The 25,837-nt window shown below is 41.2% G+C and overlaps 3 protein-coding genes and 1 pseudogene across 3 annotated transcripts in view; 1 reads left to right on the top strand and 3 right to left on the bottom strand.

Moving 5' to 3' along the window:
- LOC149321624 (acylamino-acid-releasing enzyme-like) overlaps window positions 1–14,668 on the top strand; it is a 59,059-nt gene extending 44,391 nt beyond the window's left edge. The window contains exons 21-22 of the mRNA XM_089515493.1: window positions 1,769–1,875; window positions 13,893–14,668. Of these exons, the coding sequence (XP_089371619.1) occupies window positions 1,769–1,875; window positions 13,893–14,028 (243 nt within the window). The 3' untranslated portion in view covers window positions 14,029–14,668. The remainder of the gene's footprint in view (window positions 1–1,768; window positions 1,876–13,892) is intronic.
- On the bottom strand, window positions 6,254–7,246 carry LOC149321625 (taste receptor type 2 member 8-like). The gene has a single exon (XM_089499035.1). It carries the CDS (start codon window positions 7,181–7,183, stop codon window positions 6,254–6,256), a length of 930 nt encoding a protein of 309 aa, XP_089355161.1. The 5' UTR covers window positions 7,184–7,246.
- Window positions 14,669–18,245: 3,577 nt separating the features above from the next.
- Window positions 18,246–19,193, bottom strand: LOC149321623 (taste receptor type 2 member 41-like). The gene has a single exon (XM_089515355.1). It carries the CDS (start codon window positions 19,176–19,178, stop codon window positions 18,246–18,248), a length of 933 nt encoding a protein of 310 aa, XP_089371481.1. The 5' UTR covers window positions 19,179–19,193.
- Window positions 19,194–23,464: 4,271 nt separating this feature from the next.
- On the bottom strand, window positions 23,465–24,381 carry LOC149321622 (taste receptor type 2 member 1-like; annotated as a pseudogene).
- Between the last annotated feature and the right edge of the window lie 1,456 nt (window positions 24,382–25,837).

Raw genomic sequence — 25,837 nt, 5'->3', positions numbered from 1 at the left:
TATGTATGGTATGTTTTTCTCTATGTGTAGTGTCATTGTCTTTAATAGCAACAGAAGTTCACTTGATCATCCTGCAAACAGCAGATGCAAAGTGCTCTAAGTAACAAAACCTTAATCTGAATGGGAGATATAAACCAGAATCTTTTGGATGACGTAAGAGGTGAATGGTCCTGTTGTGCCTGCACATGTTCTTTTTAAGTTGTTGGAAGGAGGTATGCAGTACGTCCTTTGTGGAATGACTATCTCGTTAGAGCACACACTAGAAAGGACAAGGCCCAACGCCATTGGGCCTGAAGAGGAAGAGCCCTCCCCTCCCTCCTTCCAACTGTCATCTGGCCTGGGAAGGAGTGAAAGCACAGGCCCAACGCCCTCAGGCCTGAAGAGGAAGAGCCCTCCCCTCCCTCCTTCCAACTGTCATCTTCTGGCCTTAGAAAGAGCGAAAGGGCAGGCCCAACATCATCGGGCCTGGCCTCAATTAAGAAAAAGAGCCCTCCCTCCAGTCCATCTGCCTTGGTCTAGGCCTCAGAGGGAGATAAGAATGCTGGACCTGATCCCCCCCACCATTCCCTTCTCCTTTTGTGTCGTGTCTTTTTAGATTGTAAGCCTGAGGGAAGGGAACCGTCTATTATCCCCTCGGATTCCCAGTGATTGGGTGGCATATAAATAAATCCTATTATTATTATTATTATTATTATTATTATTATTATTATTATTATTGTGAGCTACATACTTGTGACACTGTGGCGGGTTACAAACCGCCACTTACGACACGCTCCGTGCATGCTGGGGTTAGGAAGGGGCGTGTTAGAGTTAGGAAGAGTTGCCTCTTCCTAACCGGCCCTGGCCCCAACACGCACGGAGCGCGTCGTAAAAGGCGGCACCGATCCACATGGGCACCGCCATTTTGACGTCTTGGACGCATAGCGTCCAGACGTGTCGCGGCGGAAGTGACGCCGCGAAGGCATGCTTTGCCCCTCACGGCACCACTTCTGCGTTTTTTCACTGCACCGGGAAGCCTCACGGTCTGGCCGTTGGGGCTTCCCTCCGCAGCGAATGGCAGCGGCGGGAGAACAGCCGCTTGAGGGCGGTCTGTAACCCGCCTCAGTCTGCATCTTCATTTCTGCATTTCTTCTGCATTTCAACACTTCTTCATTTCTGCAGCTGGATACACTAAGAAGATGGCATCCTCCTAGACCTGCTGGTGGTCTGGGAGGGTGGTATTTTCTTTTTCTGTCCAGCTACAGAAACACACCTGAATGTGCTATAAGTGTTGCCTGCCCTCTCCCAGCCTCTAAATGCAGATAGACTGAATAGGGCAGGGAGAAGAGAAGTCAGAAGTATGTTTGCAGAGCTTTATGATTCAGCAAGCCAATGTAGGATCTTGGCTGTATTTTCAGATTTTTTTGACACCATATTTTGATATATTTTGAATTTTAGTGAAAAGAAGTTACTTGTCCCCAAGTGACCAGCCCCAGCCTAAATACTCTAAAAGCACCAGATCCCATCTATTCTTGGAAATTAAGCAGGACCAGCCCTGACAAGTATTTGGAAGGGAGTCTGCCAATGAATACCAGATATAGGTAGGCTATATTTCAGAGGAAAAAACTGGCAAACCCACCTCTGAGTATTCATTGCCTAAGAAAACTGTATGAAATTCATGGGGTCACCATAAACTGATTAGTACCCTGAAGGCATGCGAGCACACACACACATAATTAGCAGTATTTCCTTAGTGCCATTCACACACTGGCTTCTCTCTGTCTGATAGGTGCAAGCACCTGTATTGCTCTGTGTGGGTGCCAGGGACCGTCGAGTATCTCCTTACCAAGCTACGGAATATTATCGTGTGTTGCGAGCCAGAGGTATCCCTGTGCGGTGAGTTTTCAGCCTTTTCTACTGATCCAAATACATGGAAGGTGATCTTGACATTCTTATTCAGAATGTGTTGCACTGAGCAGTTTTTCAGAACCTAAATCCCTGGGGAAGTAAAACTGGATCTGAGCACAAGCACATTTGGGAAGGGAGTACATTGAGGGAAGATCTCTCTGATCTTGAGACTTTCATCAATAGATATTCTAAGTTTTTACTATTTTTTTTATTTGTAACATGGTGTCGTCTGCTTATTTTAAATTGCTCATGTTCCTCCCCCTAATTTTCATGCTTTCTTCCTTTGAACCTAATTGTGTTTTCCATGTGATATTATCTGCATATAAATTAAATAGGGTGATGAAGTGCAGCTTTATCTGGCCCCTTACCAATTGAAAACCTTTCTGTTTCTCTATATTCTGTCCTGGAAGCAGCCTCTTGTTCTGGATATAGGTTGCACACCAAGACAATCAAATATTGAGGCATTGCCATTTATTTTAGAATGAGCCCTCATATTTTATTGTCTATGCAATTAAAGGCTTTACCATAAAGCACAGGTAGCTTTTCTTTTGAAATTCTTTGGTATGCTTCCTTAGCTAATTTCTTTTTGCAATATGATCCTTTGTGCCTCCTCCTTTTTGAAACCTTGTCTTCTATGTGTTACTGTTTTAAATTTTTATTTGGAGGAGCCTATAAGGGCTGAAGCAGATGAGGGGCTTGGAGAAGCTGCTGACTGTGATCAGCCGCCGATCAGCTTGGGACTTCAGTGACTGGATGGTCCATTCCAGAAGTGGAGGAGTAGATTTAACCTGATCTTTTTACTGTTGGTTACAGCCCGCCTTAGCTGGTCTCAGAGTGGATTCTGGCCATTTTGAGGGTGTGCGTCATATAAATGCAATGCCCCTGAAGCGGCTGGAAGCCGCTCTATTTGGCCTGTCTGTTTTGCGCCCATGTTGAAAGGAAAAGGAAAAACACCCAGGTTTTCTAGCATGTATTTTGACTGTAGTGATGGCTACCTCCTCCACCTCAGATCACCTTGGCATTTGGCTTGGGCATTGGTAACAAGAGAGAGCTTCTCTCTCTCTCTCTCTCTCTCTCTCTCTCTCTCTCTCTCTCTCTCTCTCTCTGTGTGTGTGTGTGTGTGTGTGTGCGTGTGTAATGGGGAGAGGGAAAGAAGATGGAACTGGATAAAAGTGAATGGGGGAAAGAGAAGTTCAGGGCAAGGGAAGGATTATTCTCTCCTCTAAGGGGAAAAGGTTAGGTTAGTGAAGTTTTCTTTTTGTATGGGGAAAGCTAGAAACAGAAGTGAATAGTTTAAGTTTTTTAATAATTAGAAGGGAATCGAAGAGGGAACATAAAGGCTATAGGAGGAAGTGAATATTGTAGGCAAGATATGAGTAATAATAATGTGATAGGCATGTGCAGAAGAGGGGAAATTATCAAAAGTATTCATGATATAGCCCAGTATCAAAAATTCTTCCTGCAAGGGGTTGAATCATGCTTTCAGAACCAAGGGTTGTTCTTCACTTGAGGAAAGCTGAACTGTGGAACTCCCTGCTGCAGGAAAGTCACTACAAGGAAGACTAGGAATAAAAAGTTTTGAGGACCCCTGAAGTAGCTTAGTGCTGCTATATTGTGGTCTTCCATTTCAATCAAATAATGTTTTTCTGCCCCAATAGTCATTTGATAACTTGTTGCTTTTATAAACAATCATACACAGTTTTAATATGGTGTGGGATTATGTTTATAAAGCTTTTTGTCATTTAAAAAAATCAATGTAAGAGAAAAATAAAAGAACAGAATAGTTGCAGATCAAACAACATCATCTCCAGCTAATTCACAGTATTATCCCAGTTTACGGAATAAAAATGCAGTTTGCAAAACAAGAGGTACTCTTTCCAATTATTTGCAAAGAAAAGAAGGGGGGAAAAAGTTCAGTCATGGACAGCAGAGTCTGTGGTATTAGGACCATTTAACCAACAAGTTGTTGTTTCTGGTATATCAAAGAAATGTTTTGTAATTAAGTAATTATGGTAGGAGTAGGGAACAGGTGATCCTTAGGAGGCTTCAGACCCAAATGCCGTGCAAAAACAAACAAACTCAAAAGGAGAATTGTTATAAAGCAAGGCATAGGGTGCTTCCTGGGTTAATGGATGGCTCTGTGTGCATGTATTCCTGACAACTAAAGGTAAGTTTGTATTGGGAAATGGGAGAGCTTGTATGGGATCTGACAAGCAAATAAATGAAATTTACAGGACAGAAGCTGAATAACCACCAGCCCCACATCGACTCCCCCTCCCCCCAGAAAAGAGCTAGTTTTTTTGTAAAATGTATAAAGTACCTTTACTTACAACAGTTTGTGCAAACTGAAATATATGGTTTTAACAGAGGAGAGGAAAAGACGGGAAATTGTGCAGGTTACAGTGCAGGAAGAGAGTAGATGTGGTAATAGAAGAGAACAAGAAGTCAACATAATGCACAATAGCAGTTATGAGTATGGGCATGCAAGATTGCTAATTCTTAACAACCTGTTCAGTTCTAAATTTGGACAAAAAAATAAAAAGCATATTAGCAGAAGTGCAGCCCATGGCAGGTCCCATAAATCAAAACTGACCTTCAGACTGACCTTCAGACATAGGGAGGTTGTCCTCCCTAATTAATTAAAGAAAAATAAGAAGATAAAACATTTCAAAATACGATTCTATTTTAATTCTGTTGAGCTTACTTCAGTGAGCTGGTGGTGGTGGTAACCAGAAAAGGCAGGAGTCAGAAAATAAATTGGAAAGGTTTATTTGTTGTGGAATGATTAAAACACTCAGACTCAGCACTGCAATATAATATAAAAATAAAAATAAATACAGAGATAACAGAAAAATAATATAAGAGAATGACAGTACAATAGGGTTTATACAGGCCATGCTCATCGAACAGTTATCCAATGAGCACATAGATATTAAACCGTGTATTGCATTCATCTAAAATGTTCATCAATCCCAACTAGTTAGAGCATCAATCCCAACTAGTTAGAGTTTAAATACAAGACTCAAAACAAAAAAGGAAAGCGGGTAAGAGGAAGTAAGGCTGACTTAGTAGGGCTGACTGAATAGTGGTGTTTCCCAGACCACATCCTTCTGTTGCATGTTGCTGAAATAGCTGCTAGTTCTGATGGTTAAGGAGGGAACCTTCGGGTAGATAGCCAGTTAAAGAATTAACCCATTCTCCCATCTGTTCTGGGATTTCCTCAGAGAAGCATGAACCGTATGTTTAGCATCTAATAAACATGCTAAATGCAAGGTGGGTAGAAAATCATGTGCTATAACAAAGTGTCTTACAGCACTTTGAGAAGCACCACTGGGGGAAAGATCATTTCATTTGACCCTTAGTAAAAATTAAAATTGAACAAAGGAAGGAGAGGAGAATGAACACCTCTACAAGGGTGTGACTGGTTTTTGAGGCAGTAAGCACATTTTTGTGCTTTCACACTTATCTCTTTTCTTCTCCACACATAACTCACTAAAATTTTGGTTTTGGTGAATGCTATGTTGCAGCTGGGGTGGTGACAGAAATTTACACAGCCAATTTTCCTCTGCTTTAGGTGCTGACAGAATTATGTTTGGGTCTAGATGACATAATCTTTCATTTCCAATTCTGTCATGTTTTCACACAACTACTTCTGCCTTTCTTCTTATCAGGAAAAAAAAATAAAGAAAGAAAAAGTACCTTCACAGTATCTTTTGGTTAATAATACTAAAAATTCTGCCTGGGTACCTTTTGCTTCAGTACTTATTCAATTAGTATGACTAATGAAACCATCTTCCCGTCATTTGGGGGGGAAATTGTCATTTCCAGTCTTTTTCCATAGAGCAGTTTGTAAATATTATAATGACGCCAGCTTCAAAGACCACACTTACTGTGTTTAGCCACTTTTTTGAACCTTTTGTTCTAATGTTCATGTCAGATCCAACCTTTTGATGTCATAAGCTGGTTTTTCTAGATGAATGGATAAAGTCACTAGTCCACTGAGTAGTGTGTGGAAGGAGAAAGAAGCCAGTGTCACCTGCAGCATTTTTCTTTTCAGACGAATGAGCTACATGTCCACCCAATTGTAAATTGAGTTATGTAGTATGCCTGGCATCCTAGTTTTCAAAAATAGTAATCCTCATAGGGCCAGCAGCTATTTTCAATTGAAGGAAAGCTTATATTTGCACCAGTGACAGATTCCATCCCGTTGCAGTGCCAGATATATTCTGTCTAACAGGGACCACATCACAGACCAAGGTTAAGACTTTGCCTCCCCCCACTCCACAACACTTAATCTGGACTGTTTAGCCTCACTGCAGCCCTGGCCATTTAGACTATTTGTTGTTAAAGCTCACACAAGCCAGAATTAGATATGTGAACAAACAGTACACTTGCATTGTTCCTGAGAAATTCTTGAAAGAATTTGGGTAGCTGCCCACTTTAGTTTGGGATTAACCAGCACAAAGATGGCAGCCTGAGCAGGAGAATACAGCATGATCAGGAATATAACAAAGCTCTGTTTTCCTCCCAAATCTGTGGTTATAACCAACGTTTCCCCCACATAAAAGAGTACATAAGCGAATAAGAGGAAGAGCACAGTCCAAGCTGCCTTGATATGAGCTTCTGTTTGGAGGCTTCTAAAACTGGACTTTTCAGTTGTCATCCTGCGAACATGTCTGCAGAGGAACACAACAGACAGGATGGAGCAAAATAAAACCACAAGAAAGGGACAAACAGTTCCGGTAACTAAAAATAAGACTTTGGAAGAACCAATAGTCGCTCTCAGTGTCTTTTCTTGAGTCTTGTTTGTACTGTTGGCTGATATGTCACTCTGGAGTTGTAAAAGAATCTTATGGAATATTAGAAAGGAAATGAGCAAGGAAATGACTAGAGATCCGATTAGAAGACGGTGTATTAGCCATGATATCCTCATTTTGCACCAAAGGAACAGGGAATGTGGGCTGTTCACAATCTTGATGTAATAGAAGACAGAGAGCCAGGCAGTGAGCCAGAATCTGAAGAATGTCACAAAGAAAGCAAAGAAGAAGATTACTGGCAATATTAACTGGTTTCTGAAGCTGACCATGTATTCAGTAATTGTAGATGCAGTCTGTAAAATAACAGCACAAATGTTGGATATTCCCAGACTCAGAAGGAGCTGTTCATTGGAAGCAAGGCTTCTGCATTTGGTCCATTCTTTGATAATCACTGTAGCTATAAAACCATTGGAGATGAGCCCGCCAAGGGCCATGTCGGCTGCAACTAGAAGAAAGACAATAATTTGGGGATAAAACATATTTCCTGCTCATAGAGTTCTTACAGACCCCGCTGTAAAGGTAGTCTTCACTCACTCGACCAAAGTTGTTTTGATAAGATAAAAAGTACAGGTAACAGATATGTTCCAAACCTTTTAAAGCATAGGGAAATATAGTAAATGAAATATTCATCAGACTATTCAAATGAATAGGGCTCCCATTTCCATAGTGCAACCCCTCTAACTCTTTTCCACGAAGTTTATATCTATGACTAATGCTGGCAGTGTCTAGATAAAATAGCCGATCAGGACTTGCTTACTTTTAGTGATAGTTCTTGGTTTTGGTAGCTCTTTGACATAGCCAACTCTTGTGGGTGACCAGATTTTACCATCCAAGTAATGAATGGTAGGAGACATGGCTGGCTACCACATTTGGTATCTACTTCAGAACCTACTCCAGAAAGGAGAAAGAAAGGAGCTTCTATGTGGAGATTCCTGAAATGACTCCACCTGTCATCCGGTGGACATTTCTATGGAGTGTCACAACAACCAGGATGGAGCGAAGTATAGTCACAGGAAGGGCACAAGCAGTATCAATAGTTTTTTTTTAAAAGTGTTGAAAGAATCAGCAGTCTTTTGCAGGGCTCCTCCAGTTGGGCCAATAGTTCCAGCAAATGTTAGGTTTTTCCCTTCCTATATTTCATGCCTTGTAATGGTTCTTCCAACTCCCACATCCAGTCATACCTAAATATTCTGGGGTTTTGTCCACTCCCCCCCCCCCCCACCTTAAGTGTAGTTAACTGCAGTATGGATGGGGATTCCTTCCCTCCTCATCATTCCCTCCATAAACTCCACACACATGTCCTGTATCCGCCTTCCCTGTCTTGCACATCTAATTTTTAATAATATTTTTGGTTATAACTGGAACTGTAAAAGAACCTGTAAATTGAATTGATTCAATGTGGTAACTGGAAATATAATGAAGGAAGGAAGATTAGAGGAAAATGTCTTTGACAAAGGTCAAATCCATTCAACACATCATCAGTGGAACACCCAAAGTATAGGAGGAACCAAGACAATGGACAGAGACATGTCAGTTTATTTCTGCCTGTACTGGAAACTCCTGGGGCAGAAAAAAAAATCCTCTGTCCTGGTTTTTAAAAGTTTTAGCCAGTCCCGCAGATGGGAGGGAGAAGAAGAACAGCCCACCCTCACCACCCCAGGAAAGAGGTCTGCCACCTGCCTGCCTGCTTGCTGCTGCTGCTACTGCTAGGCTTGCCTGGTGGACTGCTGCCTGCTGGAGATTGCTCCCTCCAGAGCAAGGCCCCAGGAACCCAGCTTATTACTGGCTGTATAGCCAGGAAGGATTACTTGTCCCTTTGGGAAGGGGATAAAAATTGGGTGCCTGTTGCAGTGGGCCTGCTGCCAGTGGGGAGCAAAGATGAGGGCTAGTCCCTCTGGTTGGGAGAGAAGGAGTGCATTGGGTTTGTAATCTTTAAACAATCTGCCTGCTAGCAATAGCAAAATTTGCAAAAAGAGGCCATAGGAGGGGAAGCAGACCAGGGAGTAGCCATTACAATAGTAATAGGCAGAGGGAGATACGATATGAGGGCTCAGCCTTATTATTATGGTAGAAGGGAAAGTCACAGGGTCTTTGTCACTCCCAAGCTGTCCCCCATTTCAAATAGTCTGGATAGACTTAGCAATTGGCCTCCTGGGCTGAAAATGCTGCCCAGGAGCATGCTGAAAACATCTCTGATCGAAGCTGGGAGGTGGGGCCAATCTCTCTCATCTTAGTCCACCTGGATTCCCTGTAGAACAGCAGGCAAGATCTGGAAGGCAGGGAGGCAGAACAGAACAGCTCAGTGTCAGAGAGATGAGAAAGAGTTGAAGGTTTTCACTTTCCGAATCGAAAGTTCAAATTTGTTCTATCGATATTCCATCTCCCTTACCAGGTGTCCTACACTCAGCTGGATATGAGTGTGTCTACTTAAAGGTGGGTGTCCAGGACAGAATACGGATTCTGTTGATGTACTGTCCACCCCACTGATCAAGAGTCTCCCTTCCTGAACTGGCTGAGTTGGTCTCAGCGGTGATGTTGGAGTCCCCTTAGTTTGTTATACTAGGGGACTTCAGCATCCATGGAGGTACAACTCCTACCAAATCCTGTGACTTTTGGCTAAACTGAATGAGCCCTCTGGATTTTCTGGAGTGATAAAATTTTATCTGGAATGTTGCTTTGATATCTTTTAAAAAGTTTATGGAGTGCAAAATGAGAAATGAAGACGGAATCTGCTAGAGATTCTATGAGAAGGTGGTGTCTTAGGCACAATCTTGCAATAAACAGGGAATGTGTGTTGTTCACTGTCTTGATGACATATAAGAAAGCCAAGCAGTGATCTAGAATCTGAAGAATGTTAGACAGACATAAAAGTGAAGCAGAGTGAAGGGTTTGCAATATTAATTGATTACAGTGAATATGTATTTATTGATTGAACATGCCACTAGAAGCACTGTGATACAAATGCTGGATATTCCTAGACTCAGTGTTAATTGGACCAGAAATTTCTGCATTTAGCCCATTTGATAATCACTGTAGGTATAAAGCCATTGGAAATGAGTCCACCAACTCAGCTGATTTGGTGAGAAAACATATCTCCTGCTCACCTTGTTCAGATGCTGCTGTAAAAGTGGACTTCACTTGTTTGGCCAAAGTTGTTGTGCTGAGATGAAAAGTGCAGATATATCTGTAGTGTATTTAATAATAATAATAATAATAATAATAATAATAATAATACAGTTTATATATAGACCGCTTTTCCAAAATAGATTAAAGCGGTGTACAACAGAACAACAAATCAGTTCAAAATAAAACATAACATATTACATACATAGTACATATTAAATAGGAAGCATGCATTATATCAGCCATACTTCAAATATGCAGATTAGAGGAACAAAGTGATGCTCAAGTTCTATTGTCCTCAATGGAGGTGCATGGACGCAGCCATGCCACCATTGGGGACAACTGTGCCACCATTTGGACAGTGTTCGTATTTGTGGGGGAAGCCCATGGGAAAGAGGAGGAGGACCAGGACAAGCAGGCAGTACTGGCCTGGCTAGGTAGGTACCCGCTGCTCTAAGGGAGGCTTCGTCAGGCACTAGAGGGCACAGGTGGGTGAGGGTGCTTGCCAGGAGAGGGGCATGGGGTGCCTGCAGTGCCCTTGGCATGGAACTTCTGACTGACCTGGTTGTGGAGCCACCTCCCTCCCCTGTGCCCCCTGGAGCAGATGGCACCCATCTTGGTCCTATAGCCAGCCAAGGGGTGCCCAGGGAGCAGAAGGGGGCACAGGGCAGCTAGTAGGGCAGTGAGCAGAGCTGGGGGATGTCAAGGTGGGTGCCATCCACTCCATGGAGCATGGGAGGCAGCCCTTCAACCAAGTCAGACAGAGTCCTGCAGCAGTGCAGCCTCTGCTGAGGGCACCATGGGTACCCTGTGTCCCTCTCCCAGTGCCCATCCTCACCTGCCCACACCCTCCAGTACCCAGCAAAGCCGCCCTCAAGGCAGCCTGTGCCTACCTGGCTGGTTTGGCACTGCCTGCTGGCCCTGGTCCTTTTCCTCCTGCAAGCTTCTCCTGTAGGCACGGGTGCAAATGCGGTCCCAGTAGTGGCACAGCAGGTACAACTAGGGCTGTCCATAATGGTGGCACAGCTGCATGTGCCGCCATTAGGAACAAATGGGGGCTTGGCATCGACAGATGCTGGAATCCACAGTTGACAAGTCCATGGATATGGAGGGCCCACTGTATCTGTTGTACTGCTTGCATTTACTAGCTGATTGATTTACACATCCAGGAAGTCAAGACATAACTGTCCAATTAAAGAATGGCAGTAGATGGAGATGCTGTTGTTGGAACAAAGAAACATTCTGAAGGAAAAGGAAATAAAGAGTTTTTTGCTTGACCTTTGAGGCTAGTGTTCCTTCTTTGTATTGTTGACCAACCTACTTTGAGCTGTGCAAGCACAACTTTTAATAAATCAGCTCCCAGATGTTCCACTGTACATCAGTGGCGTCCCTAGGGTTGGTGTCACCTGGTGCAGTAACTCATGGTGTCACCCCCACACACACACACACACATACATTGGCCTTCTTCCATTTCACACCATACAGAATCCTTAGGGATCAGGACTGGTTCTAGGTATTTGGCCACCCTAGGTGAGAAATGTTTTGGCATGCCCCGTCGCCGCTCATAATTATTTTCACCCCTTGATTTCCGCTGTTTCATTTGTTAAAGCTAAATATGACATAAAACTTAGGTTCCAATTTCTCGTCATAGTATTGAGAATTAGTCAGAAGGCCAATTAAAAACTGTACCATGGATACGGTGGAGTGCACATCTATGTTTTGGCCATTGTACAAAGAAACTGTCATACGGTACCTTGCTTTTACGTTGCTTGTTGTAATGAGTTTTCACTTTAATATTGTTTAATTATGCAAAAAATTATAGAAAAAAAGCTGCCAAGTCACCCTTAAATTTTGCCGTCCTAGGTGGCTGCCTAGTTCGCCTATATGGATAGGCCCTGTTAGTAATGCTTTTTTTGTACTAATGTTACTCGTAAGTTGTATTTTAATGGTTTGCATTTTAAGATGTTATATTTTAATTTCTGACTCTTTTAACCCTTAAAATTGTTTAATTGTTTTTTAAATTTTATTTTTATATATTTTAATGTTGTACTGTTTTTAAATTGTATTGTTTTATATTTGATGTTCGCTGCCTTGAGTATATTGAGAGAAAGGCGGGATATAAGAAAATATTATTATTATTATTATTATTATTATTATTATTATTATTATTCCCATATACCACTTAATATAATGCTAATAGCTGTGACATAAACAACTAGCAAAATTAAAATTATACCTTCAAATTACAATATCATACACAGCCTAAATGTATTTACATATACAGTCATCCCTCCATATTTGCGGCTCTGATATTTGTGGATTTGATTATTCACAGATTTCATTAATATGTTCTCTCTAGGAATCTCTAGGTCCTCCAGTGCAACTCTGTGGTCAACTTGAACTAAAAGTTGCACTGAAAGACCATTTGTAGCTACTCCAGTGCCATTCTATGGTCAGTGTATGTTGGGCATTGACCACAGAGTTGCACTGGAGGACCTAGAGATTCCTAGAGAGGTGTCCTCTCAGGTAAAAACAGTGTTTTTGTTATTTGCGGTTTTTCCATATTCACGGGGGTCTTGTTCCCCTAACCCTAGCAAATTTGGAGGGACAAGTGTACAGTCGGCCCTTCTTATACACGGATTTTTTATACATTGTTTCAAGCATCCACGGTTTGAAAATATTTCAAAAAAGTATACATTTCAAATATCAAACCTTAATTTTCCATTTTTTATATTGGACATCATTTTGCTATTTCATTATAATTAATGGGACTAGAGCATACATGGATTTTGTTATAAACGGGGGAGCTTGGAACCAGACCCCTATGTCCACTGTACATAGTAAAGATCTGGTTAAAATGTGATGCTTTTAATGAAAATTTTAAAAGAATTTTGAAATTTTTAATTTTTAAAAATTCTGGGGCCTCTCCTTTCCCCTCCCACTGAGTTTCACTCTACTCCCACCATCTCTTAAAGCATTTTAAAGGGAAGCAGGTGAATGCCACAGCCCATTTCTGCCCAAAAGCAGATGTTTGAGGAGCAGTATTTGTCACCCCCCCCCTTTAAGGTGTCACCTGGTGCAGTCCGCAAACACCCCCCCCACACACACACACACCTAGTGATGCCACTGCTGTGGCTGGCTAAGACTGACTACAAGTGATTTTAAAAAGCCCTGGAAGTTTTATTCCTGTGCTTTCCAGTTTTATTTTATCATTTTGAACCAACTCCCACTTGCATAGTCTCTTCATAATGGCTTGGAAGTTAATCCTGGTACAACCTGTTGAGCCTAGCCTTAGGCAAATATTTATATGACTGAGATTTAATTGAGGTCTGTCACATTTTCATTTCTTTTGGCCCTGGAAAGGCACACAGGTGTGTTTACATAGAAGGGAATGCAAACATCTGTCCCTGAAAGATCTCAGTGACAACTATGCATTGTCTATTTGCATCCTTGCAGTTGCAGCTGAGGGTTCGATAGGTTTAAAAAGTGTTCTTTATATTTACGAAACATGTCATTCATACATTGACTCTGTACCTCAATTGTACCTTGTGACATAAAGAGAGAGAAAAAACATTTCAGAAAAAGGTTAGATTAAGAATTTGGTGGCAAAAATCAAGAAGAGGGGTGGTGAAGGAAATGTCTGTTAGTTTAGTGTTCTAACTACATCAAATAGCAGACCATGATCTGCAGCCAAGAGGTTAAAAGTGGGATGTGGAAGCAGCAGCTTAAGCATCCTACCTTTCACAGCATGCTGAAGCTTTTCATTTACCTGAATTCCCCCTAATAACAGTTTATTATAACTTATTTGTATGACTGCTCCATACATTCATCTAATTACTCCTGACTACCACTTAGCAAGAGAGAGTAGATGCTTTGACAGTAGAGTAGTTATGTGAGGTTCCTTCACAAATGGTGGTGAAAGTTGGTTTGGGGGAGGGGGAAGCAAACCCTTAAAAAGAGAGAGATGAGGCAGAAAAGATACCATGAAGACCCTGTGCTCAGGCAGTAATATTCTGCTCCATACAGAAATTTGTAAAATACACTCTGTTCTTACTACTTTTGCAGCCTTCTGTGGTATCCTGAGGAGAATCATGCCATAAGTGGAGTGGAGGCCAAAGCAGATCTCTTTATGAACTGTGCACAGTGGATCATGCATTACCTCTCTGTGGAAGGAGATACTGAAGGCCATCAGGTTGCTTAAAATGCTGAATCCTAATAATGTTGTTAAGCAAACTGTGTACGGAAATATAAATCCTGCATAAAGACCCTCTAGATAAATCTAGTCTTCACACTATTGCAGGAGTTCATTTCTTTACCTGCCTCCCTGCTCTGAAGCAAGCAAATAAGTTGTTGGTTTTGAAGACTTCTGCATCGCTAGCAATATTGTGGCACTAGGTCTTTCAAGGAAATCTGTTGCAAATAGTACAACGGTCTACTCTGACTTAATTCTGGGATAAAACTGGCTTATAACACTTCATATTGCAAATAAAATTCCTGCCATAGTGCTCTACTGCACATTTTCCCCATCCAAAACAATTGGAATCGTTGTTTGTTTGTTTAAAGCAGTGATTCCTAGACTTTGGTCTTCTAGATGTTTTTACTTCAGATCCCACAATTCTCAAGTGTGGGCCAAGCTGGCTGGGGATTCTGGGAATTGAAGTCTAAAACAGCTGGAGGACCAAAGTTTGGGAAGCACTGGTTTAAAGTCTATTATTGCAGTAAAAAAATTGCCACGCTGGCATATCTTTACTGTGTTTTCTCAAAGAAAGTTCAAAGGGGTTCAGATTATGTTTACTAAAAGCAGACTTCTTGTGTTCTCTTATGAAGTTCCCTAATAAAATATTTACTGATGGCTTTGTGTTATTCTTCCAGATAGTTTCATTGTCCATACTCTTCCTTAGTTACTTAGCCTATAGATATTGCGAAGATCTGCCAACCATTTTCCCAAACATTTATTGTTTATCAACTTTTAAAAAAAATTCAGACGGTTATTGTTTCTCAAAGTGTCTCACTTTTTTAAAAAAAAGCCTGTCAGGGTTGAAACTTTAAAAGGAAACAAAATGTGTGTGGAACAAAAAAGGAAGGATGGAGGATCAAATTTTCAAGGCCAAAACCAGGCTGGAAGCTGTTAAGTGGGTACTGAACTGAAGTGCTGATCTGCCTTTGTTGGTGTTCTTGCTTTCATAGCAATTTCTGCCACTTTTTCCTTTGGCTGATGGATGGGGTAACAGCATTCTTTCCCTTTACTTCCATCCCAGGGACACATGCAGTTGGCATTGGATGTTTCATCTAGGCTGGGAAAAGCAAGCCACTTAGATCCCTCAAATGTGATGACAGTATTTTACACTGTAACTTAGATCAGAAAAGCAAAGACTGGTAGCACTAGCTTTCCATTCAGAATTATTTGATATTTTGGTTACACGTACCATGCTTGCCCGTGTTTTGCTTCTTCACTTCTTGACCAATGTTTATATATAACACAATAAGGAAATACATTTCTGGTTGCATAGGAATTCGAATATTCAAAACTTTGTGTATCATTGTATGAGTTTTCAACCAGAATTTTTTCACCCTTGGACATGACAACCACATGTGGAAGAAAGTTCTTGCGATGCTTTTACATTGCCAATAGTTACTTTTTATTTTTTTATACATTTTGGCTAGCTTCACTGGTGTAAGATGGCAGCTATACAACGTTTTGTAATAATTTTCTTTTTGGTCATAAATACGTGTAAATTTTTTTTTTCCCCACATTTTTCCCTCAGTGCTCTATATTTATAAGGAGTTCCATGTTCTGCACCCATTTTATTTTTTTATTGCCTCTGGTTCCAAATTCCATTTCAGGGGTAATTTAAAATCTAGCAATTTTATGCTTATCTTTTTCATATATTATATTTTCCAAGTCTATTTGTTCAATTCAAACACTTAACATGGCTCATATCACCTCTTAAAATTCTCTTCTCCAGTCTAAACATACCCAGCTCCCTAAGTCCCTCCTCATTCGGCATGGTTTCCAGAACTTGAACCATTTTAGTCACCCTCCTCTGGACAAGCTCCAGCATGTCCACATCCTTTTTGAATTGTGGTGTCCAGAAGTGGACACAGTATTTCAAATGAGGTCTGACCAAAGCAGAATAGAGTAGTACTATTACTTCCTTTGATCTAGACACTATACTCCTATTGATGAAGCCTAGAATTGCATTGGCTTTCTTAGCTACAGCATCACATTGCAGACTCATGCTCAGCCTATGGTCCACTAGGACTCTTAGATTCCTTTCACATGTATTGCTGTCAAGTCAGGAGTCACCCATCCTGTATCTGTGCATTTCATTTTTGTTGCCCGCGTGTAGTATCCTACATTTTGCCATGTTGGAATTCATTTTGTTAGGTTTGGCCCACTTTCTATTCTGTTCATTTTGAATTCTGATTCTGACCTCAGGGACATTGGCTACCCCTCCTAATTTAGTGTCATCTGAAAATGGGATAAGCATGCCCTGTATTCCATCATCCAAGTCATTGATAAAGATGTTGAACAGCACTGGGCCCAGGACAGAACCCTGTGGGACCCTCTTCTCTCCATTTATGCCAATTATCGGTGCACTTAAGCACTCCCTAAGCAGTTTACAGTGTGTAAGCAAATTCCCCCAACAAGCTGGGTACTCATTTTAGCAACCTACAGAAGGATGCAAGGCTGAGTCAGCCCTGGAGCCCCCCAGCTGATACTGAACTCACAATCTTGTAACTGTGAGTGAGTGGCTGCAGTATCGGCATTTAACCACTGTGCCACCAGGGCTCCTTTGTTCTGGAGCACGTGCACTGAGACCAGTGAGATGTAGCCACCAGTGCCATTGCTTGCCATACATTGTTTTTTTGGTTTGAGCATATAGGTGCGGCTTGATGCTGTGTGGTAAGGACTGCCTGTGGGTGTTTGGCCTGCTTTAGGAATAGGCAGTGCAGTACCTTCCACCTGGTTTCGGGAAAAACAGCATCACCTGGTTTTCCTCTCGATCTCCTCAGGCCCCAGGGTGAAGCCCTCACAAGGCTTTCTTGGTGAGATTTATTCAGAGGAGATTTGCCATTGCCTTCACCTGAGACTGAGAGTGTGTGTCCTGTCCAAGGTCACCTGGTCTCCAGAGTCTTAGTCAGACACTCAAACCACTACCCCCCATTGGTTCAGAAACTTATTTTACTAAAGTTAAAAAAAAAAAACAAGTAACAAATCCATTTAAAGGCACATGGTTAAAACAATTTAAAAGATATTTGAAGCATAACTGGAAAGATGCAAGATAAAAACACCGCATACCTTTTTAATATGCTTTCTCTAAGGTGTTCTGGTCAGCAAGCAAGCAGCTGAATTTTGCACTAGTTGCTCCTTCAGAGATGTCTTCAAGGTGGGCCCCATATGGAATGCTTTGCAGTAGTCTATTGGGGAGGTTATCCATCCATTAACTATTATTATAATGACACAACCTGAAATTTAACTTATAACATGACAGCCTAAAATGCAGAACCAGGCAGTGTACTGACATCCATAAGAAACCTCAACCATTGTTGAGACAGATAAAATCTACTTCACAAAAGCACTGCTATGTCTAGATAGTCATTTACAGATTGTACCGTAGGTTACAGATTGTAAACTGCTTAGAAAATGCTGAGTTAACTGATAAATGATATAGAAATGTAAATGCTATTGTTAGGTTGAGATAGCTCTTGCTAAATAAATTATTTTTCAAAGCTAAAAGCACAACAGATATGTTATGCCTACACAACTAGTCAGTCTGGATCTTCTTGTCAATTGCATCTCCTTGTAGCTTTCTTTTGAAGCAATTTTAGATACTGTAATTGTGCACACCAAGATCTGATGTTATGATTTCCCATCAGTCACAGCTTGTGAATCTGATTTCCAGACAGTAACTTTTGCCTGCTATCCATCAGTTCTGAAGTTGCCTTTCTTAGTGTTATAAGTTGATATTTCAGTTCAGTGGTGGAACTCAGTAAATAATTCTGCAGCCATTGCAGGTGGGGAGGAATCTGTTATTGCCACTTGGAGAATATTCTCTTTCAGGTGGATGACCCTATCATGAGCCAAAGTAGATATGTTGTTTGTCAAGCAATATATCTTCATGTCCTTTCGAAGAAATCTAAATATCTAATGCAGGAACTCCTAGGCTAGATAGGTACATGGCAGAAGAGAAGAGGCTTTACAGATTTTCTCCTGTTATGAACCTATTTGAAATTACACACACTATTAGTAGTGGCAAGATGTTTCTTTCATCATCAAAGGAGAGTTCTTCCTCCTGTCGCCCATGTTAATAATGAGTACAAAAGAAGTCACTTCTAACCAGGACCATGGGTGAAATCTCTCTTCACCATACTTGGTCCAGCTCAGCCTCCTGTGCCAACTGTTTAGATTCCACATCAAGGAATCTCCAATGCCCATTTGCCTTGGCCTTCAAGAGACCTTTCTCTATAAAGTAGCTGGCTAAATGCCTGTTTTAGTTTTGGATTACTGAAAATCAATATGGCAGCCTGAGTAGGGGCATACATTAGCAGCACCATTGAAACAAAAGGCTTTACGTTCTCCACTACTTCTACAGAAGTACTCAAGGTCTGTGCCACAAAAAAGGAAACATAAAGGAATAAAAGAGAGAGCACTACCGTAGCTGCTTTGATGTGAGCTTTTGTTTGGAGAGCCTTAAAACTGGACGTGTTTCTTGCCATTCGGTAGATGTGCCTGCAGAGAGAAGCAACAACCATGACGGAGCAAAATAAAACAACAAAAATGGGAATGCTGGAACAAACAGCATAAAGGAAAATACGGAAAGGACCAATACGGTCTTTCAATGTTTTTGATTGTGTCATGTTTGTAACATTTGCTGCTTTGTTGTTTTCGTGTTCAATCGGAAATACCGCTAATAAAAAAAAGGAAGCAAAGCAGGAGAAGACTAGAGATCCTATAAGAAGCCGGGTTATTAACCAGGATATCCTCATTTTGCACCAAAGGAACAGTGAATGTGTGCTGTTCACAATCTTGACGTAATAGAAGACACAGAGCCAGGCAGTGAACCAGAATCTGATCATAATGAGAAAGGCTGAAGGAAACATGAGTTTTATGAAGAATGAGTTGTACAAGTCCTTGTCCATCAAAAAAGAAGCATATAAAAGTGGAACTAATAAAATTGTGGTGCAAGTATTAGCCAGAGCCAGGCTCAGGAGGAGCTGTTCGCTGGAAGCAAGGCTTCTGCATTTGCTCCATTCCCTAATAATCACTGTGACTATAAAGCCATTGGAGAGGAGTCCACTGAGAACCAAGTCAGCTGCCAGAAAGACAAAGATCTGGAGTGAAGACATATCTCCTGTTTGTCTGGTCCTTGCAGAAGTGGCCTTCAAATACATGTCCACATTTGCTGAGCTGAGATGGAAATTGCAGGTAGTAGATCTGTGGTGTCCTTTTTAGTGCACTGGGAATCACATTAATGAACTATTCATCAAAGTAGGCAAATTAATACATCTCTCCAGTAACCCATTTCCATAATAGTTGATCGAAACAATTATGCAGATGCAGACCAGAAAGACATTCTATAAATCAAGCCCGGGCCTCAGTTCTAACAGCTATGTGAAGAAGGTTTTATATGTTGAGCACTTCAGCATGTTATTCTCCAGGTGAAGAATGGCAGGAAGTGGAGTTAGTGACACGGAAAGAAGCACATTTCAAGAAAGAGAAAATGGAAGGCTTTCTGCAGGCCTTGCTAATGCAGTTTGCCTTGTTTGCCTAGTGGATTCCTCCTTGAACTGTTCAGGCACAACTGGTGACCAGTTTTCAGATGTTTTGTTACACGTTCTTTATGTCTGCTGATGCTTAAACCAGCTATAGCTCTGCTGTGGTCAACTCTATTTTGACACTGTGTGTGAGGTTATAAAGTAAGCTCAACAAAATTAATGTGGGTGTAGTTCTGTATGAACAACCAAAATAAAGAGAATGAGGGTACAACCATATTGTCAACATAAAGCAGGACTTTACATTTATTAAAAAAATCATCTGGATTCCTTTCATTGACCACTTTCTCTTCATAACTATTCCTAATTGTCCCCTACACAAATAAACAGTAAAAGCAACATGGAGCAACCTAGGCTGACAGCAAATGAAGTGGGAAAGCTGGCTCATGCCTGGTGTTTCCAGATTTGTGGGGAGAACATGCCGACTGCACCATCGGCTTACACAATGGGCTGACAATTGATGCGCAGTCTGCACTGCCCATCCCACTGTGAGGACAAGTCTGCCATACCAGAACAGTCACAGCTACAAGCCATGCTGTGCCATTATTTGTTTCTGTTCTGCTTCAAACTCACTCACGCACACAAGCACACAGACATCCCACTAGCAGCAGCCAATTGCTTCCCATGTGGCAGCTCATTGGAAGTCCCATATGACCAACTGCCTGTACAGTGCATCAGTGCACCAAGTGACACATTGGCACAGCATGATCATGGAGGCCCCCGCAAAGCATGGCCAGCTGTGGCATATGCTCCAATCAGCTGCTGAAGGGAGCAGGGCCCAGAACATGTGATGGCACTCACAACATGCACCGTGAGGGGCACTGCCAGTACTGTCAGCAACACCAATAGCTGCAAACATGGAGGTGTGGGGGGCCAGCCACACAGCTGTCATCAGGGCCACCACAGCCCTGTCACAGCTGTGATTGTGCTGTCACTGCCTAGATGCCTGTGTTTCTGTTGGGTGTACCCAACCAGCAGGACCTGGTGGGAGTGATTTGTCTTGCGCATATGGGCAGATAAGCAATGGCAGCACCATTTCCAAATGCCCTGGGCCCTCCTCCACAGGATAGTGACCAAGCTCCATTGGTTGGTGGAGAAGGTGGATGCCATCATGAGGACAGCCATGCTAGTGGAAAAGTGGATTAAAATCACCACTGGGATACTCACCAACTGTGGCAGCTGGGATACTCACTCAACCACTACTGGCTATTTATTACTTATTATTTATTACTTATTACAATATTTCTACCTCACCCTGTATTAAAAAGGATTAAGGGTATATTACAAGTAAAATAAAAGCAGTTTAAAGCAATTTTAAAAATAAAAATAATACAAATAAATAAAAAACATAGTAAACACAATGAGTTAGCACAGATTTAAAAGATTAAATGAATTTAAAACTATGTACATTAATTTGAGAGGAAACAATGAGGCACATAGGCTTCAATGAACAGCCAGGTTTTTACTTGGAGCCTAAACAAAGTCAGTGTTAGTGACCATCAGGCCTCCAAGAGGAGGGCATCCACAGTTGGGGTGCCACAGCTGAGAAGGCCCTCTCCCATGGCCCACACAACATATTGACTTCACTGAAGGGAAACAGAGGGAAACCCCCCCCCCCCCAGCAGACCTCAGTCCCCAGGCAGGTACATAAAGGGGGAGGTATCCTTCCAGCATCCCAAACTATTTAGGGTTTTAAATCTTTTCCTCTACTCCAGAGACTAGATCACAAACTGATGAATTCAAGTTTCAAGAAACAAGATTCCATCTAAACATTAGGAAGAACTTCTTTACAGGAAGAGCTGTTTGATCATGGAATAGAGTACCTCAGAAGATGATGGACTCTCTTTCTTTGGAGGGCTTTACACAGAGGTTGGAAGGAGTGCTTTAGTTGTCGACTCCTTTATGGCAGGGAGTTGGACTAGATCGCCCTTGTGGCCCCTTCCAACTATACAATTCTATGAGTCTATATATCATCACAAGCACCTTGAATTCAGACCTTGAAACATATTGACCAAGAAGCATATCTCATTATCATAAATAAATATGCCAGTTTTCTGCAGCCAGTGTCATTCTTTTAAGATTGGCATTGTATAATACCTATATGATATTCTAGTTAGTACTCCATTTTGCACCAGCTGCAGCTTCTAAGTCTTCTTCAAGGGCAGCCTCACACAGAATGTATTACAGTGGTCTAATTATACACCTCAAAAACCTCCCTTGCTATAAATCTTTCCACTCCAGTATTCTGGCAAATTCATTTTATGTACTGATAGTGAGATAAACTGAAATAGAATAAAAAATATGGGTAAAAATGTGAGCATTTAACCACGGGGATTCTACCTAACAAGGAAAATGGAAATTTAGACCACTCTAAGTTTTTGACTGATATATCCAAAAATGTGTTTGTAATTTCTATACATTAGATGCAATAAATTTTTAGAATATCGCAAGCAAGTGACAAAGTTATGATACCTTCCAAAGCACTTGGTTTACTTCTTGGTTTTGGATTTGTCACCATACGCCTCTGTTATTCAGAAGCAATTTAAGATGCCATAACATCTTGGTTTAAAATCCAGTTGCTAGTTTTCATCCACCAAAGTTTGGCTTTCCACAGATTCTTTGTGGCTTGATGCATCAGTTCAGACACTGAATTCCTTGGTGTCGTATGATGGGTGTTTTCTATTCAATGGTTGCATTTCCAAGGTTCAGTAAAAACCTCTAGTGCACTTAGGAGAAGAAACTCAGTTCATGCCACCTGAAGAATGTTCATGTTCAGAGGGATGAGCTACTACAGACTAAACTGGATGTGTTATTTCTCCTATTTGCCATGGATGCTTCTACATCCAACGGGTTGATGATGTAGCTTGCAGGAGAAAGCATTAATTCTTTTTCCTGGCCACAGCCTCCATTGGAATTAGATTCTTACCCACACAATGGATTGCCTCAAAGAGTGGTGGAATCTCCTCCTTTGGCAGTTTTTAAACAGATGGGCATCTGTTGGGAGTGCATTGATCGTATAGTTCTGAATAGTAGGGTTAAACTGGATGGCCCTTGTGGTCTCTTCCAAACTCTAGGATTCTGACAGGCCTTTCTTGAATCCCATTGTGGGAGAAAGGTGGGATATAAATCCTTGAAATAAATAATATGATTCATGTACGCATGCTTTTTACCCTTTGTAGCAATGAACATTTTCCTCTCCCTATGAATGGCTGGTGCAGCAGAGATTGATTCCAGTTAAGTCTATGGCATGGCAAAATTATTAAAAGCCACTTGCCTATAAGGCAGCTCAGCCCCATGATGGTGTGGAGGCTAATCATCAAAGCCAAACATGCTAGGACAAGAGATATATGACAAAAACGATTTTGAGTTTAGTCCTCAAAAGTCAAGGTTTTGCTTTCTTCCTTGCAAATCACAGTCTTTATCTTTCTCCACTTCATCCCCCATGGCAGCTATCAATTTCCAAAAATCAAGCATGCCAGTAATAAATATGAGAACAGGTTATGGTAGAACATGGCCACATAGCCCGAAAACCCCACAAAAAACTATAGATGCCAGCCATGAAAGCCTTTGACTTCACAAGATATGGTAGGTTGTTGCCACATCGTTTATTGATTTCCAGCATACGTGTTTTAGTGTATATTGTACTAAGCCACCACAGAAGCAGTTAAGATTCTGGAGATATGTTTTACAATAGCAAAGTCATAAACACCCAGTCATTTGAATGGAGACATCTGCATTTGGACTTGCTATGAAGATGATTATAGCTTTACAGAAATAATATGCTGTTATTTGTTGATTTTTTTTTTCTTTTCTTGTATGCTTTCCTTATTTTTTAATTTTTAAAAAACCCAAGCATTGCATCAACTTTGGTCCTCACAAATCAAGGCTTTCTTCTTTGAATCATCACAGTTATTGCTTGCTTTAATTTGGGATTATTCAACACCAGAATGGCAGCCTGAGCTGGAGAATATATCATCATCACCACTGAAATAAGGAATCGTTCACTTTTTCTCAAATCTGCAATCATAGACAAAGTCTGTACCACAAAATATGAAAGATAAAGTAATAGCAGGGAGAGCACCGTCCCAGCGGCCTTGATATGGGCTCCTCTTTGCAAACTCCTAAAATTTTCTTTACTTATGATTCGACAGACATGCCTAAAGAGTGAGGCAACAACCAGGGTGGAGCAAAGTACAACTGCAAGAAGGGGAGAGGAAGAGCCAATAATGAAAAAGAAAATTTGGAAAGCATAGGCACTATCTTTCAGAGTTTTTCCTTGGATCATCATTGAGATACCTGTTGTGTTGCTTTGGAGGTCTACAGGACCAATCTGTAATGCAGACAAGGAAGCAAAAAAGGCAAAGACTAGAGATCCCACAAGAAGCCGGGGTAACAGCCATGATATCCTCCGTTTGCACCAAAGGAAGCAGGAATGGGTACTGTTCACAATTTTGATGCAATAGAAGATGCAGAGCCAAGCAGTGAGCCAGAATCTGGAGATGACGACAAAGACAACAATGGGGAAGAGTATTTTCAACACTAAATTTCTGGTGAAACTGAACATTAAGAAGTCATCTATGTAAAATGGAAGCAGTAACACTATGGCCCAGATATTGGACAGACTCAAGCTCAGAAAGAGCTGATCACTGGAAGCAAGGCTCCTTGATTTGGCCCATTCAATGGCAATCATTATAATAATAAAACCATTAGAGATGAGTCCACTGGTGGCCAAAACAGCTGAAGTTATCACAAAGGTGATGAACATGAGAGAAGCCATGTCCCCCAATCTTGCAGACTTTCCAGTACTGGAGGACTTCACTTGCCTGACCAAAGCTGTTGAGCTGAGATAGGAAAGGCAGACAGCAGACCTGTTGTATGCTTTTTAATACACCTGGAATTAAAATAATGAACTATTCAAACTATGCAAATAGATGTAACTCTTTTGTAACTCATTTCCATAGTGGTTGCCTTGAACAATTATCCAGATACAAGCTAGACAGAAGATTTATGCATTCTATAAATAACAGGCAATGCTTGGTTTTGCCAGCTCCAGGAATAAAGTTTCATACAGACAAGCCCTTAACCATCCTTGATGTTATTCTATAGGCAAAGACTGGCAGGAGGTAGAGATAAGTAATTTTTGAACAAAGGGAGATTCAGAAGCAAGGAGCAACAAAAGGCTTCCTGCAGATCTTTCTGAAGCAGTTTCCTTACCTTGCCTTGTTGGTTGCTGCCTGAACTACAAGCACCATTGACCAGTTCCAAGATGTTTCATTATATGTGCTGCATGTATTATGCTGCTTGGACTCAGTGCAGCTGTTCAGTGCCCCACTGTATTCTCATAAAGTCAAATATTGTTCATTTCTCCTGCTTGTGTAGATCAAGGAACCACATTTCCTAGATCATTGTAAGTATTTTTTTTTTCAAAATAGTGTGCTAAGGGTAGATGTTTAACGTTTTGAAACGTGTATTAGGAGCAAAGTACACATATAATCCTATCCTGTGCATATGTATATATGAGTTCAAATAACAGGCCTTTGTTGGTAATAAGTATAATAGAGATCTGAATCCTCGCCACAAGTCGGGATCCTGAAAAGTCAATTCTATACTGCCTCTTTGTCCATGCTGGGGCAGGTGTTTGCAGAAGACACCATTGCTTACATCCAACGCGGACCCCAAGATAGACTGAATTTCTGCTAAATGTTCTTTAGCTGATGTCATTGCTCCACCTGGTTTCTTTACTCGCTTGTTATGTATGATCACTTGTCCTTTATCTGAGAATCTCTTACTGCGCAAGCCATAATTAGTATTTGATTTTTATGTTCACCAGCATTTGGGGGACATGGAATGTTTTTCCACCACCCTCTGCCATATCTTTCAGTTGATGTTGCAGTGCAGAAAGGGTTTGAAGCCTGCTAGAACCATCCAGAGTCTTGTTTATAGATACCATATTGGAACTTAATGAAGCAGTGTTTGATGGAATATTATTATCTTTTCCTTGTTCAAAGGGAGGAACAGTGACTAATAAGTATATATTTTGAAATTAGTCCAGCTATTTTTAATGATGTTTTAACCTGCTTTGTATAATGTTGTTTACAGAGGGGAGTATGGAAATAAGTGTCCCAAACACACCACACTGTTGGTAACTATATCCAGTCTCAATTTGCATCCCAATGGTTGCAGTAGAAGGCTCTGTTGTGTTAAGGTATGGCCTTCTATTAGATTCTGGAAAA

The sequence above is a fragment of the Sceloporus occidentalis genome, unplaced genomic scaffold (assembly GCF_023333645.1).
Source record: "Sceloporus occidentalis isolate IW3139 unplaced genomic scaffold, rSceOcc1.0.p SCAF_1, whole genome shotgun sequence".
Classification (NCBI taxonomy): Eukaryota; Metazoa; Chordata; class Lepidosauria; order Squamata; family Phrynosomatidae; genus Sceloporus; species Sceloporus occidentalis.
Note: the sequence above shows the minus strand (reverse complement) of the source record. Positions and strands in the feature narration are given on the sequence as shown.

Coding starts and splice junctions, on each gene's coding strand:
- LOC149321623 (XM_089515355.1), bottom strand. CDS start 19,178: ATGTCTTCACTCCAGATCTTTGTCTTTCTGGCAGCTGACTTGGTTCTC.
- LOC149321625 (XM_089499035.1), bottom strand. CDS start 7,183: ATGTTTTATCCCCAAATTATTGTCTTTCTTCTAGTTGCAGCCGACATG.